This window comes from Diabrotica virgifera, chromosome 3 (genome assembly GCF_917563875.1).
Source record: "Diabrotica virgifera virgifera chromosome 3, PGI_DIABVI_V3a".
NCBI classification, from domain to species: domain Eukaryota; kingdom Metazoa; phylum Arthropoda; class Insecta; order Coleoptera; family Chrysomelidae; genus Diabrotica; species Diabrotica virgifera.
In genome coordinates, this window is record NC_065445.1 from 53,784,854 (window position 1) to 53,812,305 (window position 27,452).

Here is a 27,452-nt window from a genome sequence, read left to right on the forward strand (position 1 = left end):
TTTTGTTTTGTTTTGTTATTGGGATTTGGGATCTTAGATTGGGATACATAAAATTGCATAAAATGAAATGAAATGGAAGTAAAACAAGAAATTGGCGAGGAAACGTGTAAAGTAAAAGTAAAAATAGAGTATAATGAATTGGATGGTGCTCTTTTGGATGGATTTAAATGTGAAACTCGTGAGGAATTTAATAGTCAAAGTACACATGACACATACGATTATTTAGACTTGAAGGAATTTCCCATAGATACTCTAATAGAACAACATGGAAATAAATTTAACCCATTTGAAGAAAACCAAAAAACTGAAAAAGGTTAGTAACAATATATTTAAGTCTCAAGTCCACCCATATTAACATATTCCTTAATATTAATTTTGTTAACAAAAGAAATACCCACCAACCAAAGAAAAAACAAATCTGATTTACAGTATTTGTGCTTGTGTCAAACGTAGGTAACTAGTTTCAGCATTGTTCCACTTTTAACATTTTTTTAAAATAATGCAGGATATTCAATAGGTCTGTTCTGTGCCTTTGTTTTCCAGTGTAGCACTTTAAAGTCTAGTTGATTGTAGGCTACACTGGCTAGAGTCTGTTAAAACGAAAATCATGGATGTGTCACTAACCCTTAACAGGTTGACTGCCAGCCTCTTTTTCTCTGCATCACCAAAGAGTCATTTGAGTACCATATGTATGGTACTCAGTCCAGAAGGTAAGTTCAAATATTGAGGGCCACATTTGGTACTCGATATAACTTACAAAACTGCATGCCTTGTACCTACCTCAGCAGTCACTCAGCTTGTATATTTTATATGGAGAAATTAAAGTTTTGGCCTCAGAAAACCGTTCTGAGGGCATGATTTTAGCCCTTGACTAGATGGTATTATACTTTTTTACGAAGGTCATTAATGAAAATGTAATAAAAACTGTTTTTTAACTTAAATATTCATTTATATAGTATAGTAACGCTAACAAATAGTACAAAAAAAGTCAATAAGTTAACATAAATGCTTGTAAGTCAACAAGTTCACATGAATGACCTTTTTGAAAATGAATTATAAGAATTCGTTTGATACTATACATAAATGAAATATTTTCCTAAATTATACTCTATTATAACCTGTGGTTCAATTTTGTCTCTTCTTCTTTTTGTCACATTTACCATAGAAGGCACATACTTTGTGCATATGCTTCAGCTAGGACATAATATTAAAATTAGAGTCTTTTATTGAGTGTGCTAGGGATGATGCTCATGGCCCCCTGAAAAACCGCCTCGTGAGATTGATACAAATCTCATAGTGTATTTGGCTGTCTTAATATCCCTGCATCAGTATCAAAAGGTATTTCTGTTTGAATCATTGTTTTGCTTTGATGCATGCAACTGATAAGTATCCTAATAATTTACCGTAACCATTGCTTTACAATATTCTTTTGTGTTGTCTTTTCCTTTTTGAAATGCCTGACAATCAGCCCTGTGATGTAACAAACCCGTTATACATAACGTGTACACGTTATGTTAATATAACGTTTGATTATAACAGCCTGTATAATGTGTTGCCACAAATTAGATGTGATGTATCATGTTTTTAACGTGCACGTTATCCAGCATGTTATTTTCAAAACGTTAAAGTATCGTCTTGCGCGACAAGAATAACAGTATACAGAAATTGAATACGTTAGAGGAAGACAGACATAAACATGCAGCGTGCGGCGAAGTACGCATCTTGTTCATCAGTTCATCGCACTTGCACATCTGGCCTGGCCCTGGGCCTGGCACCAAAACCAAGATTTTATTTGAAATTCCCAGCCCTCAACCTGTGAGGTGTTTTTTCTATTGTGCATTGTGCAGTTTATTTAATTTTTGTTTGTCGTGTTGTTTCAAGGATTGAAATAAACAACAAAACGAACATTCAAATGGATTTACCGAATCTGGCCAAACTGGTCTCTTATAGTCTGTATGTTTTCTTCATTTATATGAATAAAATGTTTTTGTTTACAAATAACATAACCTCAAAAATAATACACTATTTCTAAAAAATAACTTGACAAACCTTCTAATAGCATCATCTAATTATTTTAATAACCCTACGTTTACAATCTGACAAAATTCTGGACTAAATTGTCCATTTTCTATATTTATTTATTCTTTATACTACACGTTATTTTATACCAAGAGGTTAAATAGGTGGCGTTAAGTTGAACCTGTTATGTTACCAGATAACGGCTACACGTTATGAGATAACGCTTTTGAGAAACGTTATCTATCATACATCACATCAATTTGTAGAATTTAACGTAGTTGCAGGATAACGTGCATGTTATTTATAACGTGTTTGATACATCACAGGGCAGAATGTAAAACTGCTACTGCAATAAGTACAGGTGACAGCTGCAACACCATTTCCACATGTGAAATGAAGACAATTTTACTTCAACATAATATGTTTCATGAGACAGTGGCGTACTGATCGATCCTTGATAGGCCTTGGTTACAGGTGGGATGAGGGCCCGCCTTTCCAATAAAAACATACATTATATATCAAAATTTTTCAATAAACATTAAATACAAATCATCATATATCATAAAATATATCATAAATTTATAAAAACTCGAGCTAATTTATGATCCATTTACTCATGGTTTTTAGTGTAAATTTTAAAGAACGGCTCAGATTAATATGAAATTTGACATAGACATAGCTAACATGTCAAACAAAAAAAAGTGATACCTACCTATTGTGCCAATGTGTGCTTATGCCATGGGGTTATGGAAAAACATATGTTCAAGAAAGTCCGGAATTGGATAAACTGACTAATTCTAAGCAACTTTAGTTCTATATAGAGTTTTTTCACTAAGTCAATACTTTTCGAGTTATTTTGAGTGAATATGTTCATTTTTCAACAAAAAAATAACATGTTTTGAGACTGTTTTTCACAAATAACTCAAAAAGTATTTTATTGAAAAAAAATATTCGTAGTATAAAAATATAGCTTATAAAAAAGTGAAAAAATGGTGTATACAGAGTCGGTATTTTGTTATCGATGGTATGCGCATTTAATAAGAGCAACAAAGAGACATGTATTTATTATACATTTAAAACAGGTTAGAATATGTGGGACGGTCGAACGTGGCGGAACTGGGAAGGGTCACCAAAAAATTTCGGGTCGTAGGTAAACAAGAATCTACAGGTCGAGCAAGTCTCGTAAATTTCACGATTGCGAGCCACGCTTCACGCAACCGTGTTTGCGTACTTGTGTTTCGAGTTGCGTGGTCGTGCGGAGTTATATTTACCAAATTTAAATGTTTCTACTGATTCATACGCTGTCAAAATTAAATCAATATGGCTACTGGGTGTAAAAGATAAATCTTATTCCATCTGTTCTTAATGAGTTTTAGATAATTTTAGTTGTATTTCTTTGTAATTTTGTGTTGTACAAAGATTAATTTAACATTTTCTCTGGAAGTATTAATTTAGAAAGATAATATGCTTCATTGGTGTTGTGTTTTGAAGTGTGAAATGCAAAGTAATTGTGATAAAGTCAAGATAAAGTTCACTTTTAAACTGAACTAAATAAGGTATCTGAGAGACAACAATGGTTAAATGCAATACAATGTACAGGTTTTACTAGCGAAATGAAAATTTTCCTGTCCTGTCTGCTGTAATCATTTTATATCTGGTAAGTTACAATTACAACAGTAACGATTTTTGAAGATGTTAACATTTTAATCTTATAGGAAAACCAGCCGACTTAATCGATAATAACAATCTCCAGATTGGGTTCCTTCAATAAATATGGGCTATTAACACAATGAAATAAGTTCCAGAAAATCTAAAATGGAGTGGTATCAAAGGAGAATTAAAGGAAAAAATATTCATATTGAAATTATTTATAAGGCACTGGACTGTCTTAAATTCTACAATAATACTAGGTGGGTAAATGATTTTAGACATTTTTCATTAAGAGTAGATTAAGATTAAGTAGATTTTCATTCAGTAGATTTAAGACTTGTTTACACGGGTAGAGTAATGATGCAAGTACTTGATAGAGTAGAGTAACTCTACCTGTAAAAATGCTCAGCACAGTAGAATAGCTGGTAGAGTGTATAGTTGGAGTTAAAGTAGAGTGACTAGCAACCTATGGCAAAGTAACTACTCTATGACCACCACTACTGCCAAAATGTCTACTCGGCTGCACACTCTACCCATGGAACACGCTCAATTATGGCAGAATAGAGTAGGTAGGAGAGTACATGGGGGCGCTGTCATTCTGGCTGGAATTGTGTTTTGTGTAAATAGCGAAAATGAAGTTCACCGAAGATGAAACTTTAAAACTTGTAGAGCTATAATACGGCAAATACCAGTGTTAATGGAATTTAGGTAGTGTATACTACAGAAATAAAAGTTTGCAGCAAGCTGCGGAGGATGAAATCGTCGAAAGAATGGCAAAGGGGGCTTTGGAGTAAACGAGCTTAAGCAAAAAATTAAGAATTTAAGGTGCACTTATAATCAAGAGTGTTTAAAAATACAAAAATCGGTTTCACTATACTAGCATCAGTACTATACTTGTACTCTCCTCATGTGAATGGTATCAAGCCATTTTTGGTAGAGTACTACTGCTACTGTACTCTCCTCAAAACTCTACCCATGTAAACAAGTCTTTAGAAACAGTGGAAAATGAGGTAGCTAGTAGAGTAGTAGTAGAGTAAAATATACTGGTTTAGCAAATTACAATGTTTTAAGGTAATATAGTAGCGATAAACAGGTAGCCAAAACGTGTTCCAAGATTGTCACTGTAATTTTGAATATTTTTTCGAGGCATTTGGCACACGTATTCGTAAAATAATAAAGAATGGCGGTACAGAGCCCAATTTGAAAAATATATTAATATGTGGAAATTACTCTGTAATTATACAATATTTAAAAAACGAGCCTGTACCGCCATTAAGAAGAACAAAAAAATACACTTTCTTCAAATAAACTTTTTTATCCGATGCCTAGATTTTGTGTAATTTTGGAACTACTAATGAAATAAAAAATTTTAGTAGTTCCAAAATAACACAAAATCGGATAAAAAAGTTGTATTTGAAGAAAGTGTATTTTTTTGTTCTTCTTAATGGCGGTACAAGCTCGTTTTTTTATATTGTATTTAATTACAGAGTAATTTCCACATATTAATATATTTTTCAAATTGGGCTCTGTACCGCCATTCTTTATTATATTACGAATATGTGTGCCAAATATCTCGAAAAGATATTCAAAATTACAGCCGCAATCTTGGAACACATTTTCGCTACCTGTTGATCGATACTGTTTCCTCTTAAGATAGTTTTAATAGTTATTTATGATATAAGTATTAAAAGTACAATTTTAAGACGCGCATGTGAAAGTTAACTTGAAAAAATAATTTTATTAATGTTTTGACTTCCACATCAGATGTCATTGTCAAAATACAAAATATTCATTATTATTAGGTTTGTTCTAGCAAACAGTCAAACTAGTCAAAAACCATCAGCAAACAGTTGGTCAGTAAAAGAACATAATACAGTCACCAGTGCGATCCCCTCTACTCGCGCTGGTCCACTATTCGCTGATGGTTTCAAACTGATGCTAGAACAAACCTATTATTATTATGCATATCATTATCTGTAAATAATATTTCTTCTGATTGTTAATTGTAAAGGATAGAAAAATTACCATTTATTTTATTTTCTTAGAATCAGCTGAGAGAAGTGGTCTACAAAAAACCAGGAAGGAAACGGAATATGTGGCTACGAAAGGCAAAAGAAAGGTTTACAAAGCAAATGTGACACATTTTTTTGAAATATTTAGGAATATCAGTAAATTGCATTAAAAAAATGTATGAAAAGATTTTGTTCAATAAAAATGTTTATATTTATCAAGGATGTATTATTTGGTATGGCCACATATCGTCAGTGATGTAATAAGACATCCTATCTGTTTTTTCATGAGTTTTGTAAGAGAGACTAAAAACTTGTCTTAGGGTCACCTCCTGTTTTCATATGATATTTTTTGACTTGTTTTGTAGTAAATTAAACTATCTATGAACTACAAAACAAGTCAAAACTTACATATGAACACAGGAGGTGACCTTAAAACATGTTTTTCCATCTCTCATACAAAACTCATGAAAAAACAGATAGGAGGTATTGTCACATCAGCAAGGATGTACAGTGATGAGTGCCCTAATAACCGGCAAAATATGGGCAACATATTTGTGAGATAAAAAGAAATGAAACTAGTCGAGCTGGGAAATTTAGCGAAATTAACCTTTAAATTTACGTTATATTGATCCCACCTTTACACATATCGGAGGAGTATGTCAACTAAAACTGTCACTGTGACAGTGGTAGTTTCCAAACTCGTCTGATACATCTGAAGGTGGTACAAAATCAATACAATCTAAATGTATAAGTTAATATCGCTAAATTTCCCAGCTCGACTAGTTTCATGTCTTTTTATCTCACTACTTAATACATCTTTTGTGCTATTTTGCCGGTTATTAGAGCGCTCATCACTGTATTTCTGGTATATCCAGGGAATGTCTACAAAATATATTTTGAATGTCCAGAGAACATTCGTGGACATTCATGGAATGTTCCAATAAGACATTCAGGTAATGTTTAAAATGCTGACACAGGATTTTCCTGGGATGTTCAGGGAACATGTTTTCGGGGATATTCCAGGAATTTTTCAATGTCTGTGTACCTTCTATGGAATATTTTGGTGTTATTACCGCCGCACTCCACTTGCGATTTGTAATCAGAAAGATTGAACACATTGTTTCAAATACAAGTCAATCCATTTGTGACTAAATAATCATGGATTGACTTCTATTTGAAAGAATGTGTTCAATCTTCACAACTACAAATCGCAAGTGGAGTCCGGCGCTTAGGGCTACTTCCTCTTCGGTATTATGTATTATACTACAGAAATTAGGAACTTTCCTTCTAAATATATGTATGCATCTTGGCCATCAAACATATTCTTCCAAACATTTTTTTAAGGGGTTACATAGGTCTTGTGGGTAAAAAAAGTGACTTTTTAAAAAAATTATATCTCAAAAACTAAAATTTATTTTTATTTATAATTGGAACATGTAAAAGTATAGTACTTAAGGTAGGTAGTCTCAAAAAAAGTTTCAGCCAAAAATATTCATTTTTGTAGAGTTTAAGTTTTTTTGCGTTGGCAGCATAACTAAGTCCAGTCTCATCTGAAATCAAAAAGTTTCTTGTAGTTTATACCTCTGGCTAGAATATGAACGAAGGAATTAAAAAAAATGAAATTTGAAGATTTTACATAAGTTTAAACACATTTTTGACCCCAATTTTTCTCATTTTTAAAGTAGTTTTTTTTATAAAACAAAAATGACCTCATCTAATAAAAAATCCTTTGTTCATTCACTAGCCAGAGGTATAAACTACAAGAAACTTTGATTTCAGATGAGACTGGACTTGTTATGCTGCTCACCGCAAAAAAGGGCTGTTGTCGAAAAATTGCAGTCAACTCTACAAAAATGAATATGTTTGGCTAAAATTTTTTTGAGAGTACTATACTTTTACATGTTTCAATTATAAATAAAAATAATTTTTAGTTTCCAAGATATAATTTTTTTAAAAAGTCACTTTTTTTACCTGCAAGACAATAACTTAACAAATTGTTGATTTCAAATTGTAACAGTTGTTTTGCAAAGTATGCTGCCCTCTTGTATTTTCTGTGTTATCTTCAAAAAACACAAAACAAAAAAAAATAAAACAAAAGTTTAACCACCTTCACACTCACACCACAGAAGCAAGCAATCAAGTTACACAAATTTTCAAACACCTCAACTGGCACAGCGGCTCAAGTACGATTGCGCGAATTGGTAAATATAACTCCGCACGACCACGCAACTGACGCAACTCGAAACACAAGTACGCAAACACGGTTGCGTGAAGCGTGGCTCGCAATCGTGAAATTTACGAGACTTGCTCGACCTGTAGATTCTTGTCGTAGGTAATGGCTTTGTCAGACAGTGTTGCCAAAGTTGGAAATTATCAAAAGAAAATATTAAAATAGAAAAAATAATATATTTAACTTTTTGTAAACAGATAATAAACAAATTATTTAAAAGAAAAAAACTTAAGTAAAAAAATATTGTTTTCGCCAATTTTCAAAAATGTGAAAACGTTGAATTATATTTCAACGTTTATTTTTTTATTAATTTTTTCTTTTAAATAATTTGGTTAGTACCTACACTATTTGTTAACAAAAATTAATATAATATGTTTTCTACTTTAATTATGCAAGTTTTTCTGTCCCAGAGACTTTGTAAACACAACTTTTCCGTCATAAGATCAGACAGAAGGACAAATGAGGTGTAAGAGTGAAAGCTCTTAACCCAAGGATGTTATTAAAGTGAGAAACTTGATCGCACAAGTACTATTTTAAAGTCGCCGAAATAGTACAAGCGACATATTATTCGACGCGCCGTAGCAAGATGCTTCCGGTATTAGTCAAGTCCGACAAAAAAATAGAATGACAAATGATGTGTCGAATGAGAGCTTATAACCCAAAGATGGCATTAGAAGTAAGACATTTGACCTCGGACTTCCGTTTATAGAGTTACAACCGGGAGTACGGTTTTAATGACGCCGAATTAATACAAGCAATGTATTATTTAACACGCTTTAGCAAGACGAAAACAAATGTATTGTACTATTTCGGTGATTTTAAAACAGTACTTCCGGTTGCAACTGATACCATCTTTGGGTTATAAGATCTAATTTGATACCTTGTCTTCGTATTGCTAAAGCGCATCGAATAATATGTCGCTTGTACTATTTCGGCGGCTTTAAAACACTACTTCCAGTTTCAACTCTGCAACCGGAAGTGTGAAGTCCAATTTCTCAGCTTTAATACCATCCTTAATTCGACACCTCATACTTACTACGTACTATGTGGCGTTACAACCCTTCGTGGGTTTTAGCCCACTCGACAGCATGCCTTCACTCTTCTCTGTCTTAGACAATCTCTGTCCAGTTCTCCACGCCCGTAGCTTTCAGGTCTCCTGCTATATTATCTTGCTACCGGAGTTGAGTGTTTTAATAACGTAGGAGTTATATTCGATAGACAGACGGACGGACAGACTTGCACAAAGCCGGAAAAATATAATGGTTTTCGTCTTGCTAAAGCGCGTCCAATAATAAGTCGTTTGTAATATTTATTGGGCGACTTTAAAATAGTACTTCAAGTTTCAACTCTAAAACTGGAAGTGCAAGGTCAAATTTCTCACCTTAATAAGATCGTTGGGTAATGAACTTTCATTCGACAGCTCATTTGTCCTGTCTTATCTAATGACGGAAAAGTTGTGTTTACAAAGTCTCTGAGATAGACAGACATGCGTAATTATCCATCAAAGTAGAAAAAAAAAATAATACAGTGATGAGCGCGCTAATAACCGGCAAAATAACGCAAAAGATGGAAAACTTAATACGTTGTGAAATAAAAAGAGATGAAACTAGTAGATGTGTAAAATTATCGATAGGAACCTATAAGTTTACATTACATCAGGTACCTACATAGTTTTCCTCCTTTAGACGTCTGTGACAGAAAACATTTAGAATTTTATAAAATTCTCCTGTCACGGTTAGATTTGTTATACTCCTCAGATATGTCTAAAGGTGCGAAACTATGTAATGTTATGTAAATTTATAGGTTCCTATCGATAATTTTACATCTCTATTAGTTTCATCTCTTTTTATTTCACAACGTATTATGCTTTCCATCTTTTGCGTTATTTTGCCGGTTCTTAATAGCGCACTCATTACTGTACCTATATTATTTTTTGTGAACAAATAAGTACATCTACTAAACAAATTATTTAAAAGAAAAATATAAATAAAAAAATAAACGTTGAATTATAATTCAACGTTTTCACATTTTTTTAAAATGGGTGAAAACAATATTTTGTTATTTTTAAATAATTTTTTTATTATATCTGTTTACAAAAACTTAACTATATTATTTTTTCTACTTTAATATTTTCTTTTGATAATTTCCAAATTCGGCAACGCTGTCTGACAAAGCCATACCTACAACGCGAAATTTTTTGGTGGCTCTTCCTACTTCGGCCGCCCAATATCTTCTAACCCGTTTTAAATGTATAATAAATGCATGTCTCTTTGTTGCTCTTATTAAAAGCCCATACCATCGATAAGAAAATACCGACTCTGTATAGGAAGTCTGTAGACTCAGGAGGAGCAGAGTTGTAGGTAATGAAAAGTAGGTTCTTATTAGTCAAATTCCAATTCGTAAACTAGTAAAAAAATATAGGTTTTACTATTGTGAATATTTTGGACTTTTTGTTTTCCTGAGGACAAAAATTGGTATAAGATATATTATGGCTGTTCAAAATTTGCATATCCTAGTGACTGGTGACTCGTTTCAGCCCATTTAACAACAGCCTTTTAAAAAAAAAGCACTTTGAACCAACGAATCTTACATATCTTATAAACAATACATAAATAAAGTAATTTGTGAAGCGGTAACAATTAATTTCATTTCGGATGCTAATTAGAGGGTGATTTTCACGATTTTTTTTACCAACCAAAAAAGATGGAGTATTCAGACATAACAACCATCCAAGATATTTTTTTTGATATTTGCACCGTCTTTACAAAACTTTCTTTACTTTCGATACAATACCTCTTAAAAATGAAACTTAATGCCTATGATGGTATGCTAATATGTCATTTTTTCTGTCACATCAAAAGTAAATGTGACATGACAGGAAAAATTACATGTTAGCAAACCATATATGTTACGTTACTTTTTTAATAGGTGTTACTTCAAATAAATTGACAGTTTTTTTGCAAAGACAGTGCAAACGTCGAAAAAAGAAATCGTGAACGATCGTTATGTCTGAATACATCTCAATGCCTTTCTAATGATGTGCTGCACATGGTATATACATATATACCCTATTTAAAAATAAGGGTTGGGGAAGTGGAAGGGAGGGGGTTGGCAAATGATAGAAGCATGTATCGTAAAAATATGTCCCTCTTAGAACAAAAATCGACCTGTTTCGTCATTTCCTTAACATCTAATACCTACTGCCAAATGTCGAGATGGACTGTTTTCTTTGGCCCACCCTGTATATCATATGAGTGACTTCATCCATCTTTACTTGATGACGTAATCGATGATTGTTTTAAATGAAAATATGGATTGTGTGCTAGCTCATTTAAAAGGTGATTCAATTTTCTATTCGGTAATATAAACATTCTTCTTAAAGTGCCTATCCGTCGAGGATGTTGGCGAGCATCATGGCTCTCTTGACTTTGTTTACCGCAGCGCGGCCACAGTTCATAAAGTTTGAAGCCAGGAAATGCATCTTCTTCCCAGAAGGCTGTAACGTTTTTGATTTCTCATTACATGTCCTAGATTCTAGATATTCTTATTTTTTAGTTTTGATGGGCATGAGAATTTCACTCTTTCCCCATTCTATGCAGGACTTCCACATTAGTAATTCGGTCAACCCAGGATATAGGTAAGATGCACCTATAACATAACATTTCGAAAGCTGCGAACCAATTCATAGATGCAACAGTTAGTGTCCACGCTTCCATTCCGTAGAGCAGAACTGTGAGTATGTAGCATTTCAACAGATGGTATTTTATTTTTAATCATATGTCTTGACTGTTGAAAATGAGTCTCATTCTAACATATGCTGCTTTTGCTTTTCTTATTCTCTGTTTATTTTTGATGAGTGGCCCCATTGGCTCATTTAAATTGGTGACCAAATATATATTATGCTCGACTCTTTCAATATTCTGTTGGTTGATTGAATATAAACATTAACATAATTATTTATACAAGGTGTCCAAAAAATTTTAACCAAATTAATGGACACCAAAAGAAGAATGTTCATAATTTATTTAATTTAAAGTAAATTTTACTGCTGTCAGAAACAGAAATAAAATGTTTATTTGAGAAATAAACATTGCTTTTCGCTTAAATTAAATATTCAAACTGCCAAGAGGCAGATGGGTGGCAGCTTGAACATTTAATTTAAGCGAAAAGCAATGTTTATTTGTATCATTTTCTGGCAGCAGTAAAATATATTTTGAATTAAATAAATTACACACATTCTTCTTTTTACGCCAATTAATTTAATATGTTAATGTTTATACTACTGAATATAGAATTGAATTACCTTTCAAATGAGCTAGCACACCACAGCTATTCTCATTAAAAAAAATCATTGATTATGTCATCACGCCCAGACATATGACATCACTAGTATGATATAGGAAAAGTCAAACAATGGAAACAAAGGAATGCAAGTAATTTTCCCCTTGTTGCCTTATTTTAAATTTGAAAAAATATATAGGGAATAATCAGATTTTTTTGACGTCATACAGCGACCATTTCATTGGCTAGAATTAGTGACGATTTTATATAACGTCATTATTATATTTGGTGAGATTGTAAAACATTACAGACGTCTGTCATAATCTTCTTTACGTGTCACCTCCGCGACGAAGGTTGGCAATCATCATTGCTACTCTAATTTTTGACACTACAGCCCGAAAGAGTTCAGTTGAGCTGCATTCCATCCAAACCATTCTCTGAGATTTCTCAGCCAGGACATTTTCTTTCTACCCATGCTTCTCCTTCCTTGAATATTTCCCTGCATTATTAATTTTAGGAGTTCATATCTGTCACCACGTGTTATATGACCCAAGTATGGCAGCTTTCTTATTTTGATGGAATCCAGTATCTCCCTGCTGTTCTCTATTCTTCTTAGTACTCTTCTTTGGTTATTCTGTCTGTCCAGGAGATTCTCAACATTCTTCGATATGTCCACATTTCAAATCTGTCATAATATTGGTGGTTAAATATAATGTCAAATTATTGTTTTCAAATTATATTTTATTTATTTAGTTTATATTTTAACGACAGTTTAAATTCGTTGCAAAATGAAATTGTAAAAAACTAACACCATTGTAAGCAATTCTGCGACACAAAATATTATTGTAAGTGTGTTCACGAAAAAATTAACATAAAAAAAATAATTAAAAAAAAAGTTAAAAAAAAAAGTAAAATAATGATAAACAAATAAAAAAAAACAATGAAAAAAAAAGGAAATAAAACTAAACAAAAGACTACATAAATAAAGCATTAAAAAAAACAAAAATATAATTTAAAAAAATAAAAAAAAATATACATAAAAAAATGCACTAAACAGAAACACACACATTTACTAACATAACTAGGGTGTGAGAATTTGAAAAATCAATTTATTTATATTGGATCAAAAAAAAATGCTCCCTTTATATTTCATAAATAAAAAATAAGCCTGGCTAATTGGTTCATGCCAAAGCCAATTATAAAAAAAAACGACAGTTTATTTTGTAACCAACTTAACTTTCCCCTCAGTGGGGTAGGTAGGGAGGGGCGGTCCGCCCCGGGTGTCACCCGATCGGGGATGACACCCGAGAGACCCGATCACAAAAGAATAAATCGTTAATTTGTAATTTCACTCATCTTACAATCAAAATACAATTCGATATTATTTTGTGAACACACGAAACCAAGTTTTTGTCGGACAAATCAGGTATGGACAGACATTGGCGCCGTCGATTTGCGAATCCACTGGCGACATCACTCGCTTAAATTGGAAAATACTTAAGAATCGGTGCGGTTTGCTTCTTTACCGTCCTCCCGACACGACGTTGCATATTCTATCTCGATTCAAATCGATCAAATGACTGAAGTGATTCGATATGTGAAAATTGATAATAGAAAAGTCGAGGTCAAAGAGGCATTTCTAGTGTTGTTGCAGCAATTGAGGAATTATGTCATCAACAAGAAAATTTAAACACCAGATGTGCTGCATATAACCCTATGCCCGTTGTGTGTAATTTCACATTTATTTGCTACCTTTTTTTTTGGAATGATGTAAGAGAAATAAATACTTCGTCAGATCGAATTCGAATTACAAAATAAAGGCACCGTTGATGAATCAGCGACCAAAATTGGACTTCGTATTTATATTGAAGAAAAACGTGGTCAATATTATAGACCAAGAAATAGATTTTGTCACGAACAAATGTGAGAACTACGATATTCCCATCGAAAAACGAATTCGATATCAAAAACGAATGGATGGTGAGTTAGCTACTGATACAGGACTCACATTTCGAACCGAACTTCAAAGGGATATGTTAAAATGTTTTGACCGATTCAATGTTAAACTCGAAACCAGAACAAAGTCCATTCATGATGTGGCTTCATTTTTCGAGTTTGTGTAGCCACACACTTTTTTTACGAACAGTGAACAGTTGAAATTAACTGTTTCAATATTTTGTGACTTTTACCATGAAGAGGTATTACAGGTATTAGAAACAGACCTCTTGATAGAAATAGAAATACCAAGGCTCAGAAGACATTTACAAGCGGCCAATATTACAGCCCCTTAGCGGTTAGCAGCAGAGGCGTAGCTACCGCCGTATCAGCCGTATCAATTATACGGGGCCCCCGAATATTCAGGGGCCCCAGTGCAGTATGTAGAAACAAAATTCCATTTAAAAAAAATGATCAAAATATTCTAAAATTATTATTTCACTATTAAAACGCTTTGAAACAGTGTATATTGTTTGGATATTGACATTTTCGTGTACCGGATTCTTTATCTATATATTCTAGAGTGCTATGTATTAAGAGTATAAGTCAAAAATGAAAATTTTTTATTAGGACTTTTCAGTCTTTTTTACCACTGATGACATAACGATTACAACTAAATATAAAAATAGTGACGAAATATGATTAATAAATTATTAATTAACTATTTTACTTTCTACTTTGGTAATACCTTATTAATTATATAATTCTAAATATAGAAGAATCCCGAAAAATATTTTTTATGACTTATACTCTTAGTATATAGCAGGTTATGCATAGCATGTATAATAAATTATATTTATCTATTTTCTATTCTCTACCGCTCACCGCTATTCCATCAACGAAGCTTTTTTGTTTTCATTTAAGCTACCTTTCATTGTCCATTCACCGTTGCGTTGGCTGTGTGTGAGACATTGTATAATGTATAATGCCAAATTGCAATTTTTGTGTATTGTTTGGGTATATTTTCGTGTAATCTGTTCTTTATCTATCAATTGTATGTATGTACCTACATCTATTTGCCAGCCGCTCGCCGTTAGAACAGAGCTTCTTTGTTTAAGCTCATTTTCAATGTCCATTTACCCTTGGCTTGAATAAACTGAATCTGTTTTCAAACAATGAGTCTCAACAATTCAAATCTGTTTTTCGACTTATGTACCTACATCTATTTGCCAGCCGCTCGCCGTTAGAACAGAGCTTCTTTGTTTAAGCTCATTTTCAATGTCCATTTACCCTTGGCTTGAATAAACTGAATCTGTTTTCAAACAATGAGTCTCAACAATTCAAATCTGTTTTTCGACTTTGATTTATTAGAGTTTGTTAGTTTTATTATTATTATCTTTATTTGGGTGTTATACTCAGAACTTATTAGTTCCTAAAGTTGTACGTATTATGTAATTTGCAATTTATTGCGTATTATGTAATTTGCAATTTATTTAACTGTTGCCATAGATTGTTTTGTTTTATTTCAATATCTTTTATTTTGTAATAATATATATATACAATAGCACTAAATGCCTTAGACCCATGGCTTAAAAAGTTTGGTCTTTCTTCATTTTCACTTTTCTTTATGTACTGAGATCTTCTGTGGCTTGATATGTGATTTTCCTCTATTCCTTCCTGTTATCCATGTTTCTTTTCTAGTTTCTATTTTCCCATTCTTTCCATAATATATTTTTCGACCTCTTGCTTCCATCATTTTTCGGCCTTCCTTTTCTCTTTTGTGAAGCTCTAGTGTAGTTTAGTACCTTTTTGGAGTCCTCGTGTTCGGCATCCTTCCTAAGTGACCTCGCCATCTAAGTCTCTGTGTCTTTATCACTCCTATTATATGAGGTTGATTGTATAATTCCTTGAACTCATTATTTGATCTTTTTATCCATAAACCGTCCCTTATTATGCCTCCATATATCTTCCTCGGGGTTTTCCTTTCCCAGATCTCCAATAAATTTTGTTTATTTTTTGTCATTGTCCATGTCTCATTGCTCTATGCTAGTCTTGGTTATATAATTGGTTCGTATAACTGTATTTTTGCCTTTCTTGATAAAAACTTGCTATTCAATATTCCATTATGCACATGTACACTTCTATTGCCTGCCATTATCTACCTTGTATTTCTTCTTTAATGTTCGGTTTACGTGATATTATTGCTCCTAGGTATAAAAATCTTTCTACCATTTCGAATTCGTATGATTTTCCTTAGTTCTACTTTAAACTTTTGTCCATTCCTGAAATGACTATCTGTCCACGTCATACATTTTGTTTTGCATAGTTTCATTTATGTACAGTCCCATTTTCTTCTCTGCTTTTACTATTTTCTGTACTATCCCTTGTAGCTCTTTTTTCCCTTGCCTGCAACACCACATCATCTGCAAATGCCAAAACTCGGTGGCTTTTTTGATATAGGAGTCCTTCTCTATTGATTTTCGCTTTTCGCATTACTTTTTCTATTAGTCATAAGTTGGAGAGTAATGATGACAAAGGATCGCCCTTCCTTAATCTTTGTAATAATATTGACGATTTATGTAATTTCAGTAAACTGTATTTATTATTGATTTTTTCCGACTCCTTGTAAGCTTTGTCCCTAAAATTATAAAATTTTCAGTGACAATAAAGCATATTTCTATTCTATTCTATACAAGCGTTTTTGCTTCTTTTGTTGAACATTTTCTTAGCACTATCCCGTATCAGTCGTGGAACAGGGCCCCGCGACAAACTTTGATATGAGGCCCCCGTGGGGCTAGCTACGCCACTGGTTAGCAGTAGACTTTTTAAAATTCATTGTGGAATGGAATTTCATGGAATCCCTACCAAACTTAATGGTCGCATTAAAATTGTTTTTGACCATTTGTGTATCAGTTGCTTCATGTGAGAGAAGTTTTGGTAAGCTAAAATTAATCAAGAATTACTTGCGAGCAACAATGACGCAAATAAGGCTAAATAACCTTGGTTTATTAACTATCGAACATGAAGAAACACAAAACATAAACACATAGAAGATGTTATTTCAGAGTTTGCCGCTATTAAAGAAAGAAAAAAATATTTTAATTCATTCACATAATGTAAAACAAAAAATAAATAAACTGTTATAAGATACTATTTACTGCAATTTTAGTAACTATATTTCTTAGTTTTTTCATTATTGAAAGCATACGTTTATCGGATTTTCGTTAATTTTAACAATATTTGTTATTAGAATTTGGGGTGACACCATCGATTACCTCCCCGCGTGTCACCCATGCTAGCTACGCCACTGTTTCCCCTCCCTATCATTGGTTGGTCAAATTTGTTTGTAATAGTTTTGTTGTATGGTAGATTTAGTTAGGCGTTCATTTTAAGAAATGTTGCTGGCTACATGGGCACATCTCCCAAAGGCCATAAAAGAAGCAGAAGAAAAAATAAACAAACAAAAATCTTACATAACCTTCTATAGGAAAACATGAGTTTGGCATTTATAGTACAGATAGTCATCTTTGTTTCACATCCTTAAAGACAAAGAGAAACAGTATAGCCTGTAGCTGCGTTGGTAAATCCATATATATATTTTATTTGGCAACAGCGCTGTCCTGCCAAACTTGACGGTAGCGAAGAAACTAATATATGAGGAAAAATTTGTTGAATTTGTTTGCCGTCAAGTTTGTACCGGTGAGTTATGATGTCATTAAATCTATGACGTGCATTCCTAATTGTTTGACTTTTACTTTATATAATGCCAAAATATAATGCTAATTTAAAAATAAAAACCGACCTGTTTTGTCGAAGAAAAAAAGTGATATTGTGCCGATGTGTTCTTTTGCCTTTGGGGTGACTTTCACCCCTTCTCGGGGGTGAAAAAATATACGTTCAAAATATGTCCGGAAATGAATAAACTGACTAATGTTAAGCAACTTTTGTTCTAGAGTTTTTTTCCCTAAGTCAGTACTTTTCGAGTTGCGAGTGAATAAGTTAATTTTTCAACAAAATAACCACGGTTTTTCGCAAATAACTCAAAAAGTATTTGTCGAAAAAAACATTCTTGACAAAAGTATAGCCTGTAGAAAAGTGAAAAAATGGTGTATATATTAGGTCTCTAGACCTAGTAGAAGCAGGGTTATAGCTAATGAAAAATAGGTTCCTATTCGTCAAATTCCAAATCGAATACTTTTAACGTGAAATAACCAAAAAATAAAGCACTTTTTGGGGAAAACGCATTACAACTTTTTTAATGTGTTTAAAAAAACTTTATTTTTGTTTTATAAAAAAAATTCTAGCATCAAAAGTAAACAAGTTACGCTCAAAATAAAGTTGGCCTCTTTTTTTGGTAAAATAATCGGGAAAATCACCCCTAATTAGCATCTCAAATGAACTTAATTGTTACCACTTCACAAGTTGCTTTACTCGTGTATGTATTGTTTATATGAGCTGTAAGTTTCTCAGGTTCATAGTCCTTATTTTTGAAAGGGCTGTAGTTAAAAGGGTTTGAACGAGTCACTAATCACGAGTGTATGCACATTTTGAACAGCCATATCTTAACCAATTTTTGTCTTACAGAAAAACAAAAAAATACAAAGTATTCAGAAAAGCAAATCCGACATTTTTGTTTGTTTGAGATTTTTGGTATTTCGAATAATTTGTAAGTTATTTTGAAAAAGAAGCATTTTTTTCAAAATTAAAAATTTTACTTGACCAAATTTTTTCAAAAATAAGCACTTTGAATCGATGAAACTTACAGATCATACAAACACAATATAAATAAAGCAACTTGTGAAGCGGTAACGATTACATAATTTCATTTAAATTGCTAATTAGGGGGTGATTTTCCCGATTTTTTTTTGCCAAAACAAAAGGGATCAATTTTGTTTTGAGCGTAATTTGCTTAAATTTGATCCAAGAAACTTTTTTATAAAAACATAAATAAAGCTATTTTTAAACCCTTCTAAAAAGTTGTAATGATTTTCCCCAAAATCGGCTCCATTTTTTGGATATTTCACGTTGAAATATTCTATTTGGCACTTGGCGAATATGAACCTATTTTTCATTAGCTATAACGCTGCTTCTACTAGGTCTAGAGTCTAGGAATCTCATGCATACATCATTTTTTTTTCACTTTTTTACAGGCGATATTTTTGCTAAGAATTTTTTTATTTCGATAAAATACTTTTTGAGATATTTGCGAAAAACCGTCTAAAAACGTGCTTATTTTGTGGAAAAATGAACATATTCACTCTCAAATAATTCGAAAAGTATTGACGTAATGAAAAAACTTTATAGAAAAAATATTTCTTAAAATTAGTCGGTTTATCTATCTATTTCCGGACTTATTTTGGACGTTTATTTTTTCACCCCCAAAAAGAGGCTGAAACTTACCGCCAGGGTAAAAGCACACATCGGCACAATATCACTTTTTTCTTTGACATATTAGCTTGCGTATGCCAAATTTAATGTCAATCCAAGCGGTTCTTTAAAATTTACAACAAAACCGTGAAAAAATGTACTAAAATAATGAATTTATTCCATTGGGCTTTGCCCCACTGTATAATAGTTGCTTTGTATTTTAGGTTATCTTCAAGACGAACCCAAAATGGAAACTAAGGAGACACTGATTCAAGATTCATCTTATGAGGGAAATTACTCTATCCCTCAGGGTCAACACTCTGAGGGACAAACATTAAATGAAAATATAAAAGTTGAGAGCGGACAAAGGCCTTACAAATGTGAAACTTGTTTTAAACAGTTTACTAAAGCAAGTAGTTTGAAAACACATTTGAGAGCGCACACTGGGGAAAAACCTTACAAGTGTGAAATTTGTTTTAAACAGTTTAATACAACAAGTAATTTGAAACAACATATAACAACACACACTAGAGAAAAACCTTATGAGTGTGACATTTGTTTAAAACAGTTTACTACAAAAGGTCATCTGAAACAACATTTAACAACACACACTGGAGAAAAATCTTACCAGTGTGAAACTTGTTTAAAACAGTTTAATAAAGCAAGTACTTTAAAAATACATTTAAGAGTACACACTGGAGAAAAACCTCACAAGTGTGAACTATGTTTTAAGCAATTTAATCACGCAGGTAATCTAAAAACACATTTGAGAGTGCACACTGGAGAAAAACCTAACAAGTGTGATATTTGTTTAAAACAGTTTAGTGAAGCAGGTTCTTTGAAACAACATTTGAGAGTGCACACTGGGGAAAAACCTTACAAGTGTGAAATTTGTTTTAAGCAATTTAGTGAAGCAAGTAATTTGAGAAAACATTTTAGATTGCACACTGAAGAAAAATCTTACAGGTGTGAAATTTGTTTGAAACCGTGTACCACAACAAGTCATTTGAAACAACATTTAACACTGCACACGGGGGAAAAACCTTACAAGTGTGAAATTTGTTTAAAACTCTTTACCACACCAAGTAATTTGAAACAACATTTAACAACGCATACTGGAGAAAAATCGTACCAGTGTGAAATTTGTTATAAGCAATTTAATCAACCAGGCAATTTGAAAAGACATTTGAGAGAGCACACTGGGGAAAAACCTTATCAGTGCGAAATTTGTTTAAAACAGTTTCGTGAAGCAGGTACTTTGAAAAAGCATTTGAGATTGCACACTGGGGAAAAACCTTACAAGTGTGAAATTTGTTTAAAACAGTTTAGTGAAGCAGGTTCATTGAAACTACATTTGAGAGTGCACACTGGAGAAAAACCTTACAAGTGTGAAATTTGTTTGAAACAGTTTAGTGTAGCAAGCTCTTGGAAAAGACATTTGAGGGTGCACACTGAGGATTTATCTTAATTTATTCAAAACAGAAACATGGAATTTGGAAACACACTTGAGAGTGTACACGGCACTTCAGAAGGAAGGCCCTTTGCTGTTCAGCGTTAATTTTTTTGTTAAATTAACTGAAAGAAAAAAAATAAAATGTTAGGTCTTGGGTTTTGCATTTTTTATCACCTTAATTCTTGTGCAAATATTTATTTTATAGTCCACAGTACATCATCCTTTTTCAAAAATGATTACAAAAATTGTTGACTCTTGAGGGCCAAACAATAAATGAAAATATAAAAGTTGAGACCGGACAGAGGCCTTACAAATGTGAAATTTGTTTAAAACAGTTTACCACAACAAGTAATTTGAAACAACATTTAACAACACATACTGGAGAAAAATCTTACGAGCAATCAGTTTGAAACCACATTTGAGAGTGCACACTGGAGAAAAATCTTAAAAATGTGAAATGTGTTTTAAACAGTTTAGTGAAGCAGGTACTTTGAAAAATCATTTGAGATTGCACACTAGAGAAAAACCTTACAAGTGTGGTAAACCTTATAAGTTCAAGCAGGTAATTGAAAAACACATTTGAGAGTGCACACTGGGGAAAAACCTTACAAGTGCGAAAATTGTTTAATACAGTTTAGTGAGGCAGGTACTTTGAAGAATCATTTGAGATTGCACACTAGAGAAAATCCTTACAAAAGTGAAATTTGTTTTAAGCAATTTATTCAAGCAGGTAATTGGAAAACACACTTGAGAGTGCACACTGGGAAAAAAACCTTACAAGTGCGAAATTTGTTTAAAACAGTTTAGTGAAGCAGGCTCATTGAAACTACATTTGAGAGTGCACACTGGGGAAAAACCTTACCAAGTGTGAAATTTGTTTGAAACAGTTTAGTGTAGCAAGTTCTTTGAAAAGACATTTGAGGGTGCACACTAGGGTATTCTATTAATTTGTTCAAAACGGACGCATGCAATTTGAAAACACACTTTAAAGTGCACACACTGCACTTCACAACTTTCAATCTCAGAAGCAGTGTCAGTATCTTTAAATTAAAAGAAATTTTTAGTGTTTTTGGGCTCCCAGTAGAATGCGTCTCTGATAATGGCCCACCATCTGGATCGTGCGAATGTATATCATTTTGTCAAGTAAATGGTATAAAACCGATTAAATCGCCTCCGTACCACCCACAGAGTAACGGTATGGCTGAAAGAGGGGTACAAACTAGAAAAAAGGCTTTAAAGAAAGCACTATTTTTAGATAATCAGGATATAAATAAGGTCACTATCCTAAATAAACTTGTTAATTTTTTGTTCACATATAGAAATACCCCATTAATGGTCAAGCATTGAAATAATTAGATTTTTCGCAATTCAAGTTTATATACTTTATAAATATAGGTATAAGAACAATATTTTAAAATTATAAACAATAATAATTGCAATATACAAAAAAATAATGTTTCGTTAACGAAACTGGCATAATATAGGTAGTAAATCGAAAGTTATACATTTTAGTGTGTAAATGAAATTGTTTATTTTTATCAACTAAAAACTAAAGATATTGCTACAATAGTTAATTATATAAAATAAAATGAGCAGTATGGTAGTATGACAGTAGCGTCATTATGGCATCTTATTTTTTATGGAAAGCACTAAAACAGTCGGCGTTCAAGTGAACGCACTTATTGTTTTGCATTTTTCATTTTCCGCAGATATAGTTTTGCACAGTCTGCACCGCTGTCTACGTCCCTCCTCTTCGCGAACGATATTATGACCAATCTGGTCGTTTTGAATATCCGAAGGCAAACTTCCTTTAGAAGGACGACCCCATGCGGATGTGGATGGCGTTGGCTGATTCGGAGTCACCTTATTCAGCAGCTGTTTTTGCTGTAATATTTTTTCGTTCAGTATCAGTGACAAAACCAACGAAGAACGGAATTGCAATTGGACTCAAAAGTTATTCGCAATGTTGTAAATTCTCCATCAACTTACAACTTTGCAATCTACAAGGTTCATAAACAAGGGCCACCACGACTTTTTACTTCTTACTCGGATCCTGTAATTTGATTCCAAATTATCTAGCAGACTTTGACCCTTTATAACTACCTTCGTCCGCCACGCAGCGTTCTGCCCCTGAAGATTTTATTTAGTTATGTCATGACCTACTTATTCCCAAATTTTGGTGCACTATCTCGATCACGAGCGTTACAAAAAAAATAATAAAAACCGCGATTTTGACCCCTTATAACTACCCTCTTTCCCCGCTCTGGTTTCCGTCCCAGGAGATTTCACTTAGTTATGTCGTGGTCTACTTATTCCCAAATTTTGGTGCACTATCTCTATCATGAACGCCACAAAAAAACCCTTATAATTTTTATATTTACCCCTGCCCCACCCCTTTGTCACCCACGCAGCGTTCCGCCCCTGGATATTTTACTTATCACGTCATGACTTACTTATTCCCAAAGTTTGGTGCACTATTTCGATCATGAGCGTCACAAAGAAAAACAATAAAAACGGCGACTTTGACCCCTTAAGACTACCCTCGCCCCCCGCTCTTTTTTCTGCCCGTGTGGAAAAGTGACTAATTCAACATATCCCTGTATAGTTTGTCCATATTATCTATCACGAGCAAAAACCGCTTCCAGCTCTTGGACTTTTAGTAAACTATCCGATGTGGATCATAAATTAACGGATCCTGCCAAAGTTTCATAAACGAAACATCTTTAAAGCGTTATAAAATTTTATGAGTAGTCATATTTCAAATTATGTTTGGATAATATTATTCTACAATATCTGATTGAACAAGGAATACTGGTTTGGTCGAATTTTAAATAAGTATCTTGTGATTTATTATGCGAGCTCAAACAGCACCGAGAGATACTAGTAAATTTGGAGTGTTTCGTATTTCAAAAATTATGCAGCAGGTAATTTAGACCATTAAGATAACAAACACGTTAATAAACTATCTATATAAGAGATCTATATCGTTTTCGATACTTTGGCCATTAATGGGTTAAAGCAAAGACCAAGGACACGTTATGACTTTCTGAAGCCAACTAGGTATAATATAGCTAAAACTAAACCAGGTTTGACTCATTTGGTTCCAAAGCAGACAAAACTGTTTAAAATAAATCGACTAGTCATTGTTAAGATTATTTCTACTAAACTGTGGGAAAAATTATTAAATTTTTTTGAGTCATTGACTTGGTTGGTGCAAATTGGGTTTAAATTAGTCACGTTCATGCAGATTCCTTGCGAGAAGCACCTGATATTTCATTAACAGAAAATGTAAATATAGCTTCTCCCACAGTACAGATTCTTCCTGTTTCTGATTTAGGCAATGATAAAGATATATCTGATTCTGGGCTGGATAAAGCAAAGGTCGTGGAGGTACCAGTAGAGTTAACAGTAAGCGATAACTATCCTGTTAAAGATGCTAGTGTTGCTTCCACATCGGGGATTACAACCAGGGTCGTATTTAGGTCAATTGACGCCCTAGGCAATTCCCTAGTAGCCGCCTTTCAAACATGTACCATTATTTTTTGTACAGTATTTTTGCCGCCCTAGGCAACTGCCTATATTGTCTAATGGATAAAGCGGCCATGATTACAACTCGTTCTGGTAGTGTCTAAACCAGCATCCAGGTTGGACTTATAAGTGAACATTTAGTGTAAAGGAGGAGAAATGGTATATATGTTGTATGTCTGTGTGTCACGTCAGTTGTCATTGTTGTATATAAATATACGTTTGAAAACTCCAGGGGGCACAAATCTATGATTGACTTTATAGTCACTAATAGAAAAATCCACCCAGAGCAGATTCTAGATATTCGAACTTTAAACTCGGCAAACGCAGAGAGTGAACACAAATTAGTCCTAGCAAAAATAAGAATGAAACTAACACCAAAACATTTTCCACAGGAAATCACCGAGGAAAAATTCAATGTAGAATCACTGTGGAACGATTCTACCAAAGAAATGTACCAAAGGAGGCTAGCACAGAAGATACAGCTGAAGCAGATAGACGACATCGAAGATATAAACGCGAGCTGGGAGAAAATTAAAAACAATATTGAAGAGGCAGCAAGAGAAGCTCTAGGAAAACGCAAAGTCATACTGAACAAAAGAAACAACAACAATACACCATGGTTCAGAAAAGAAATAAAAGACAAATGTAAAGAGAAGAGAGACGCCTACATGAAGTATAAAACATCAAACACTCCAGAATCCAGAGACACCTGTAGAAGAATACGAAATGAAACAAAGCAATTGGTAAGAACAAAAAATGAACACTGGGAACAGTTTACAAAAAGGATGGAAAGCGACTTCTACGGAACACAAAAACAAATATGGAGATTCATAAGAAACCAACGGAAAGAAATGGCAGAATTGAAGGAATACAATAACATACCAGCAAACGAATGGGAAAGATACTTGACGGAACTGTTTAAAGGAAAGGAAAATCATAATCAAAATAATAACCTACCTGAATTAAGACACGAAATTGAAATGAGTTTTCAGGAAGTAGGGGTAGCCATAAATTCACTCAAAAATAGGAAGTCACCAGGACCAGACGGAATAACCAACGAGCTTCTAAAATACGGAGGAGAAAGTATAACCCTAGAGATGACAAAACTTATACAAAAACTAATATTGCACTGCAAGATACCAGACGCATGGAGAAACAGAATAATGATACCAATGTTCAAAAAAGGAGACAAAGAAGACCCCAACAATTATAGAGGTATAAATCTACTAAACACCGCACTTAAGCTAACCACAAAAGTCCTAACCAACAAAATCAATAAACTAACAACTTTATCAGATGAACAACAAGGATTCAGATCCGGAAGATCCTGCGTAGACGCCGTATTTGTACTGAGACAAATCACAGAAAAGGCCATTGAGTACAATAAACCAGCATATCTATGTTTTATAGACCTGACAAAGGCTTTCGATCGCATCCAAGTCGAAGACGTCTTTCATAATCATCTACTTTCATAATCGAATACAGGCAAAGATAAATGGAAAACTAACGCAGTTTATACCAGTACAAAGTGGAGTCAGACAAGGTGACTCATTAAGCCCACTGCTCTTTAATATAATAATGGACGAAATAATAGAAGCAGTACGTAAAGGTCGTGGTTACAGAATGGGGAATAAAGAAATCAAAGTATTGTGTTATGCAGACGACGCCGCATTAATCGCCGAGACAGAAGACGATCTCCAAAGATTAACAAACATCTTTAATACAACAGCCAAGAAATACAATATGATAATATCAGCAGAAAAAACCAAATGTATGACAACATCTAAATACCCACTACGATGTAAAATCGAAATTGATGGGAAAATAATAAAGCAGGAAGCAAGGTTTAGATATCTGGGAATTGATATAACCAGTTACGGAGATGTTGAAGAGGAAGTACGACAACAAAGCTTAAAAGCAAGTAAAGCGGCGGGATCTCTTAATGACACAATCTGGAAGAACAAACACTTAAGACAAGACACAAAAGCAAGAATCTATAAAGCAGCAATTAGACCTATATTAACATACACGGCGGAGACAAGGCCTGACACATCTAAAACGAGACGACTACTAGAAACAACAGAGATGAAAATACTCCGACGAATATCAGGGAAAAGTCTGTTGGATAGGGAGAGGAGTGAAAACATAAGAAGATCATGCAATATAGAAGACATAAATGGATGGGTGACAAAACGGAAACAGGAGTGGAACGAACACATTAGTAGCATGGCAGAGGATAGGATAGTACGAATAGCACGAGATAAGTCACCAAATGGACGAAGAAGTATTGGCAGACCAAGAAAAAGGTGGTGCGATAACCTAAACAATTTAGGAGGATAATATTGAAGAAGAAACAGGCTTTAAAGCCTACATACAAGAAGGAAGAAGAAGAAGTATGTCGAATTTATGTCACGACTGTCATAGGGCACTTGGGAGAAGTTCATTTCATTGTAAAGGGGCCTCGTGTTTAAGTCATTAATAAATAATATTGTGTTTTACTGGCCTAAATACATAACACCAAACTACAGCTTACGGCACTTCACGATGTTGACTAAATCTGCGGTTGTGTTCATCCTCCGTAGCATGATACTATAAATAACGTTATTTATATTATCAAGCTCCGTAGTACTTCTTCATTGGCGACTTTGTCTGTCCATGGTATTTTCAGGATCCTTCTGGTTTCTACTTAATGATATTGCATACTATACAAACATCTTAAAAGTGTGAAATTTGTTTAAAACAACTTAGTGAAGCAGGTTCTTTGAAACTACATTTGAGAGTGCACACTGGGGAAAACTTTACAAGTGTGAAATTTGTTTGAAACAGTTTAGTGAAGCAGATTCATTGAAACTACATTTGAGAGTGCACACTGGGGAAAAACCTTACAAGTGTGAAATTGTTTGAAACAGTTTAGTGAAGCAGGTTCATTGAAATTTGAGAGTGCACACTGGGAAAAAACCTTATAAGTGTGAAACTG

At 33.5% G+C, this 27,452-nt stretch overlaps 1 protein-coding gene and 1 long non-coding RNA gene across 3 annotated transcripts; both read left to right on the forward strand.

Moving 5' to 3' along the window:
- On the forward strand, positions 1–27,394 carry LOC114348972 (zinc finger protein 664-like). 2 transcript variants are annotated; one of them, XM_050646464.1, is made up of 3 exons: positions 1–313; positions 19,719–20,831; positions 27,315–27,394. In XM_050646464.1, the coding sequence occupies exons 1-3, from the start codon at positions 73–75 to the stop codon at positions 27,377–27,379; spliced, it is 1,419 nt and encodes a 472-aa protein (XP_050502421.1). In that variant the 5' UTR covers positions 1–72; the 3' UTR covers positions 27,380–27,394. The 2 variants fall into 2 exon arrangements, with proteins under 2 accessions (XP_050502421.1, XP_028155217.2); XM_028299416.2 differs by lacking the exon at positions 27,315–27,394 and having other exon boundaries at positions 19,719–21,102.
- LOC126881852 (uncharacterized) lies at positions 3,365–5,844 on the forward strand. Its single transcript, XR_007697035.1, has 3 exons — positions 3,365–3,676; positions 3,735–3,929; positions 5,715–5,844. It is a non-coding gene; the product is annotated as an uncharacterized LOC126881852 (long non-coding RNA).
- Positions 27,395–27,452: the final 58 nt, after the last annotated feature.